This window comes from Tauraco erythrolophus, chromosome 1 (assembly GCF_009769465.1).
Source record: "Tauraco erythrolophus isolate bTauEry1 chromosome 1, bTauEry1.pri, whole genome shotgun sequence".
In the NCBI taxonomy this organism is placed as follows: domain Eukaryota; kingdom Metazoa; phylum Chordata; class Aves; order Musophagiformes; family Musophagidae; genus Tauraco; species Tauraco erythrolophus.
Window position 1 is genome coordinate 24,213,348 of NC_141465.1, and position 7,726 is coordinate 24,221,073.

General features: G+C 37.2%; 1 protein-coding gene across 4 annotated transcripts in view; it reads left to right on the top strand.

The window, feature by feature from the left end:
- Window positions 1-6,783, top strand: part of USP25 (ubiquitin specific peptidase 25) — a 66,283-nt gene extending 59,500 nt beyond the window's left edge. For all 4 annotated transcript variants that reach the window (XM_086631413.1, XM_086631422.1, XM_086631430.1 and 1 more), the window contains 4 exons: window positions 333-412; window positions 4,919-5,042; window positions 5,740-5,935; window positions 6,385-6,783. In XM_086631413.1, coding sequence (XP_086487539.1) covers window positions 333-412; window positions 4,919-5,042; window positions 5,740-5,935; window positions 6,385-6,557 — 573 coding nt within the window. In that variant the 3' untranslated portion in view covers window positions 6,558-6,783. The remainder of the gene's footprint in view (window positions 1-332; window positions 413-4,918; window positions 5,043-5,739; window positions 5,936-6,384) is intronic.
- Window positions 6,784-7,726: the final 943 nt, after the last annotated feature.

Genomic DNA, 7,726 nt, shown 5'->3' on the forward strand with positions numbered 1-7,726 from the left:
AAAAAAGACTATTAGCTTCTCAACTATTTTTGAGAAGAAAAAGGGGATCTCATATAATTCTGATGATGGTTCTCCAAAGATGCTTTGTGTTCCTTTCAGATGGTAATACATTCTGTAAAAATAATCTCCTCTAGAAATATTTTAGATATTTAAGAATTTTCTTTTTATCGAGGATTCAGGCAAACTTTTCACACATGCAAGCTTACTAGGGGTCCTTAGCACTTACTGTAAATATTCAGCACTAAGTAAAGTGTGTGCAAAAAAGAATATAACTAAATAAATTGTATTTTATGTTTGTGGATGAAATTCTATATACCCTTTCTCATATGCAGAGATGGCATCAAGACTATAGAAATTTCAGGGAAACAACCATGTTTCTCATGGTAGGATTGGAGTTTTTCCAAAAAAAGAGGTAAGTGGTAGTATAGAACTCAAATGTAGTAGAGCAATTTGAAGGCAAAATGTAATATTGATAAGTAAAGCTATTTTTTAAATTAAGAATTATTTAATGTGTTCTTCATTTTAGTTAAGTATTTAGTCGGTCCATTGATGTCTCCAGTCTTGCACCTACCTCAGTGTTTCCCGCAACTTCCTATTCTTAATCTCCATTTCCAATCTCTTGCCAAGCCATGGACTCTTTTCAGAGTACCTTCCACATGCACCCGTATTCCTCCTTCTCTCCTACTTTAAGTGCCCTGGGCATCCCTCAGCCATAAAAGTCTTTCCTCTCTGGCACCACATGTGCACATACATTTATCTGCTTTCATCAGCAATCATAATTAGTCAAGTCCTTGTCTTACCTGTCTTTTTATTGGGTCTTCCCACAGAAGCAAAGTTTTGCCTTCTGCATTTGTTTGAGCCAAAGTTCTGCCTGTGATGAGCTTTAAAGGTCAGGAAAAAAAGAATATATTTGAGGAAAACTATCATATGTAACTATCATACTTGTAGCTGATTCTTCTTATCTCCATGAGGCGATGGTGATTCATTCCCTTCTCTTTTTGAAGTGAGTCAGGAATTGCAGCTATATAAAATTGCTGACATTTATGTATTTAATGCACTACAGCTAAAATTTAGCCTCTGATCTACACATGCAAGAAGGATGGTGATTACAGCATAAATACCTCGAAAGATTCTGCAGAACAGTATTTGAAACAGAATTGTTCAAAAGTACCTGTTCTTCCTATACCCAGCCAAAGGAATGGAATTATTAGCTGCAGAATATCCAGTGGCTGACATCTGTGGTGTGAAAATTGAGCTATCACATAATACAAATTTTTGATTGAGAAAACAATTCTGTAGTCAATCACAGATTTTTCATATTTAACACAGTAGGTGGGGAAATTATAGTGGGAATCAAATTTAATTTTTTGTCTGTATGTTGTGTAGGAAATTGCTTCGTATTTCTGTTTCTTGTTTTGTATGGTCCCAAAAAACAAAGGCCCCAAGCAAAACAGGAAAACTCATTGGAAAAGACACTGCCTTGTCTTTGTGACAAGCCATGTCTTTGTGTAGGGACGAAGACAATGAGCCCATAGTCTTGGTTTGTCTTCTGGTTGCTAGCATGTAATAAATAGTGCATTTATTAATAATTAAATTGCAATATGCTACTTTGTCAGTCTTAAACAGTTTATGTATGAAAGTTGGTCAGAAGATTGCCTGGCTTATTTGAAAATTAAACACTCTCGTATTGCTTGATCCCTTAAGGAAGCAAAAATGTCATGGGTGTTGGTGTGGTATATAGGAACCCTCCTTATTACCCCTGGACTTCATGCATGCTCTAAACATGCAGATAGGAACGGAATCTTGCAAGTTCCTTGGCACTGGGACTCCAGGATGGCAACTTCAACTGTGCAGTACCAGTGTTTTCACTAATCCACTTCTTACCAGGGTATATTCTGATTACGCTGAGGGAGAGAAGTACAGGTACAGTGCAGGGGAACAGCATTTTTGGTATAGTTTTCCATTATTTTCATTAATTTACAGAATTAGGGTGAGGCATTTGTTACCAAACATCTTCATAATTTAGAAAACAAGCCTATAATGACCAGTCTTAGACTCTGATATTGGTCAGAAATAAAAAATACGATATTATCAGACTCATGTATCATCTAAAGAAGCGAAACATTCATTCCCTTTGGTCAGAAATGCAATTTCATAAATACTTCAAGAGGCATTTAATACAAAGACAGGAAGACTAGAGTTAAGAGGACGGGTGAGGATCTAAGTATCCATTGACCTGCTCTAAAGGCATCTATTGCAGTTACGCACCCATGTTTCAGCTACTGGTTCCCAAAGGGCTGATATATTGACTGATGTTCACATCTTGCACACTTTAGAGGGCAGTGCTACCATCCTTGTTCTGAAAACAAGACTAAATTGATGAACTCTTCCAATTCCCTTATTAACATTGAAATAATAAAAATGTAACTTTAAAAATATTTACGAAAACATAGACTTTCGTAACTGAAACACGACCTTCATTAGCAGGACTGTTTTGAGGCTTTTTTTCAGAACCCCATCTCCCTCAGTCAACCAACTTTTCTTAGTTTTAATAGTGCTAATTGATACCTGGCAGCAGTCAGTCTCCAGGTGGAGCCAAAAGTTGGCCTTTATCCAGGTGGTCTCTGATTTCCTTAAATAATTGTACTGTTTTGAACAAACACAAAATCAACATTGAAGAAGTTGTCTGGTGTATCTTTTTCATGCCTGCTTTCAGTGTTCACTCGTGATCCCTTATGGTGGTTGACAAGGCCCTTTTTCACTGCAGGTGGAGAATTAAAGGGTCTTTCAGGTGTGTCTTCTCTGACTGTGCTGTAGAGTAGGGACGTTCTATGGGCCAGATGAACGCGGCAGCTGATGAACCTCGGCAGGAGTTTCAGCTGCAGCTCACTCTTGTGGTCGTAACTGAGAAGTGAACAAGCTGTAGACCTTAGCAGTTGCCTTTTAAGTTTCTTGGAAAGCCGATACAGTTTTTCAGTTGTGGTAAAACTTTTACAGTTTTTCAAAGCAGTGATAAAATTTAGCCATCCTGCGCTTTCTGTGTCTTTTCCAAAGCCTAGACCCAGGGAGCTCCATAATTCTGTGAGCAGCTTCAGTGATTTTAGGCTTCATAGACTTCCTAGGCTGCAGCTTACATGCATTTCAGGTGTGAAAAGGCAGAATATGTTTGCTAATTTACACTGTAGTCATATTCCTCAGACTCTCAGATACATAAGGACTCTGAGCTTGGATCTACAGTAATGATGATTTAAAATAGCTTACCTTGCTGTTAGATGGCACTATGGTTGTTTCAGGGAAAGGTCACACAACTCGGGGAAGGAGCAGGAATAGAGGGACTGGGAATAAGACCACTACCAGCAGCAAGTTTTTAATTTTTTATCATCTGAGTTGTTGACACTGTAATTTCAGCCTGCAGTTTCACAAATAACTGAACTAAGAATGGAAAGGGAGAGAAGGTCCTGCTCCTCTGGCTTTAAAACCATCAATTCCAATTCCTTGCAATCATCTCCCCTTTCTTCCGACATTAATTTTTCTGCTGTGTGGTCAGTTGTGTTGGTGATCGGTGGTGTGAAGAGTAGGAGAAATGAACTTGAGGAGAGAGTAGCAGGACTGCTTCTTTTAATGAAAGCATAGCTTTGTTATTTTGAAGTACAGAAAGTTGGAGAACAGTGACAGTCCTTATATTACTTAAGCAATAAATATTTAGGATTGCAAGGGACTATGAGCAGATCTCCTGGTGGAAGAAATAACTAGATTCTGAAATAATCAGATTCTGAAGTTACGATGTTGGGGTTCACTTTGTTCTTCTAAACTCTGACATTAGAAGGCAAAGCTTTAAGGAACTGTTGCTGTTTCAAGGAGCCTTTTCCCTTCTTTTTATGTTGTCTCATTGGAAGACATTACTGTAAGTCTTGGGTTTGTCTACTTTTGAAAATTCTGACATCTGTTTTTCAGGTGTGCTCTGTGTGTGCTCACATAATTTTTGGTGATTTTTTAGTAGTTTGGTGGTTTGGCTTTGGTAGTTTAAACTTTAACCGTGACCTCCTTTTCTCACTAGGAGTGAGTGAGTGCACAATGTACTGTTCCTCTGACCACTTCATTAGGAAATTTCTCTTCCTAGTTTTTTTTTTTTTTATTTTGAATAATAAAAATGAGATTTCTAACTGCTTGTTTTTAGGGTAGCTGTCTGAGCTGTGGCTGGCTGTCATAACTGGCTTTCTGTAAGTCAGAGAATTAACAGTTTAAGGTGTTTGCTGGAAATGGTATGCAGCAGTGTGAGGGGGAATGATTAATCTGTGTGCGAAGGGATCTCTGTTTATTATTAACTGTTAGAACTGTTAGGTTCTTATGTCTTCTGTTACTCGTCCTTTACCAATTAGGCTTGTATTTATCTTCTGCATTCAGATTCAAGACAGGAGTATCAACAGTCTAGCAGTGCTTCTGCTTTTGAAATGCTGTTGTGACTTCTTCCATCACTTCAGACTTCAGTAGTTTGGAAGAACTTACAGTTAGTGAGGCTAAAAATTCACAGCTTATTTTTTGGAAATAAGGTGATAGCTTTAAATCTTGCTAAGGTGTAGAATGCTATCAAGATATATAGAAGATCAAACTTACTGTGACATAAACGCACACAGGAAAAATTAAGTTTTCATGTGTACTTAAGGCTAATCCAAAGCTATTTTTGAAGTGAGGGAGGTTATATCCATTGGTTTTGGTGAGCTTTGGACCAGACTTCATATGCAAGTGATCTAACCTCATAATTTTGTGGTAGAAAAACTATTATGAAAAGATTGGTGGGGAGGGTGGACTTAGGTAACTTCTCGTTTGATTCTATCCTTTGAAGAGCACAGTAGTTACCTTGAAACGGACGGTACCTGGATGTTGCATCTAATGTTTTTGTTTCTTTACTTCACTTCAGCTACATGGAAGCCTTGCTCTACCTTATCTATGCTTACCAGAATAACAAAGAACTCTTGTCCAAAGGCCCGTACAGAGGGCATGATGAAGAGCTGATATCTCACTACAGACGAGAATGTTTGCTAGTAAGTGAAGGGTGAAGTATGTTTCAAAAAATTGAAGTTGCTGCATAGCTTTAACAAAAATATTTAGTAGAAAAGTGTTGCCATGATGTAAAACAAAACCAAAACCAACCAAAACCCCCTTTCATTAACAACTTCATGCTTAGACTTGTGTAAGGAGAAAAAAAAAACCAACAAACCAAAAGTAAGAAGGAAAACATTATTCCCTTTTTTTTTTTTTTAATAATCAGTCATCTTCATGATCGTAAACATTGTGCTCACTGCCATCATGTCTGGGCTGGGTAGGAACAATAGTTGACAGTGTTGGTGAGCAGACTCACCCTGTTGCCACAGCTTGACGGGGAGACAAACATTGGAAAAAGCGTCAGCAGGAAACAAGGGGTTTTTGCCTTGATTATGTCACTTTTAGCAGTAGTGAGAAAACAAAAGTGGATCATAGGACCTCAGTCTTGAAAAGAGCAGCTGCAAAGGTTGAGTTGGCGGGTATCAGATTTAAGTGGCTTGAGGAATAGCACAAGATCAAGTGGTTTAGTAGAGTATATGCATCATTGCTGTAAATGTTAAAGTGCAACCGTGGTTAATGAAAGTTAGCAGGTAGCTTTGTGGGAAGACTGTGCTTTAAAACAAACAAACTGATGCATGGCAGAATGTGAAATGCTGTATACTGAAAGGCTTTCCTTTTTTGTGGCGGTTGATGAAGAAACTAAATGAACATGCTGCAGCACTGTTTGAATCAGGAGATGATCAGGAAGTAAATAATGGCCTGATCATTATGAATGAGCTTATTGTCCCGTGTTTGCCATTACTACTGGTGGATGAAATGGAAGAAAAAGATATTGTTGCGGTGGAAGATATGAGAAACCGTTGGTGTTCCTATCTTGGACAAGAAATGGAACGTAAGTCATTTATTCATTAAGGTAAAAGGCCCTTGCACACCTTTTTTATGAATGTGATGTTTTCAGTGTCTTGAATCGAGCCTATATCTTTTGTGGCATGGTGGTGTATTTTGGGCTACCCTGACCTTTGAATAATCCCATATATATTTAAACAAACAGTTCTTCCATATGTTGCACCGAGGTATTAGACCTTAAAGGAAACATACTTTTTGAAGGGAAAAACTTTTGTGGTGTTAGACCGTCCGAAGGGGTATTCATATTAACATCTTACTAGAAATTGGTATGTCCTAGTTATTGCTGGCAGACCTGAAGAAAGTGGATTGTTCCAAGTGAAACTCCTTCTCTTCCCACCTACCAGTAAAAAAAAAAAAGTCAATGTTTTGCAGAAAAAGGAGAATTTCACATGCAGAGTTAAATGCTTATGTTTTTTTTCCTGGTTTTATTTGCAGCTAACTTGCAAGAGAAGCTGACAGATTTCCTGCCAAAACTACTAGATTGTTCTACAGAGATAAAAGGTTTCAATGACCCGCCAAAGTTACCCTCCTACTCCACACACGAACTGTGTGAAAGATACGCCCGAATCATGTTGTCACTCAGTCGAACTCCAGCTGATGGAAGATAAACTCTGCAACCTTCCTAAGCACATTGTATAAACTTTTTTAGTTCTTAAACCTTGCCTTCCTGTCACAGGGTTTGCTTGTTGCTGCTATAGTTTTTAACTTTTTTATTTTAATAACTGCAAGAGAGAAATGACTGTACAAACTTTAGCCAGACTGCAAACAATTAAAGCTGAGAATCGCATGGCGCTCAGTCGTTTCAACCAGAATTGATGCAACATGCAAGTCTGATCATTACGGCAAAACTGCTTTTTTGCCACTTATCTGTTACAGTATTACTTTGCTTTTATCTTAAGATCCTTTACTTTATCAACAGCTGTCTGGATCATTTTGTGACTGCAACTACTTTAAGTGTCCAGTGCTGTGTAAATACATGGTACTTGGTAGCTTGTAAATGAAATGAAAGAATAAAGTTTTATTTATGGCTACTTCTGTGTTTGCAAGCAGATACCTTGTATATTAGTGTAAATTACGGGTATTTTTAGAAGAGATACAGTATATCGATGGGTTACTCAATTTTATAGACAAGATCCTTCAGGATTTGTGGCCGGTTTAGTTACAGGTAGTCGGAGAATACTGTATATGAATATATTGAAAAACTGTCACAGTATTATATACTATTTTTTTGTATATTGTTTACTGATCTGTATGATACTGCACCTGACCACTTTTATGTGTGTGTGTCTGGCCATGCCAGTTCTTTCCTGATAGTAGGGACTGGCTTCTGAAGCAAAACAATAATGGCACCTTCCTTCTAATCTTAGGAAAAAAATAGAGAAAAAATTAAAAATATTTTCAGTAGAAATATATTACACTGAACAAAATTTCTAGAAATTGATTTAAATAGAGGAAATAAATGTTTTGGGTTTTTTTTTAAAAAGTGGAATTACTGAAGCTTAAGAATTAATCCATTTTTTAATTGTTGTTTTAGTCATGTAAGTGACCAGAAAAAAAAAAACTTACATTAATTCCTTACTTGAAATGGGTTGCTATTGTTGCAACAAAATATCTCAGAAACCTTTTATCTGTCCTAGTTAAATTTCTTTTGGAAGGGAAAGAAAAGATCTATAGGGCTTGTTTTGTAGAACTGAAATACTGTCTGGTTTTAATGAAGAAACTTAATTATTTTGTGAAAAAAAAAAAAAATTTAACGCGTCCTTAGGTAATCCTGTTA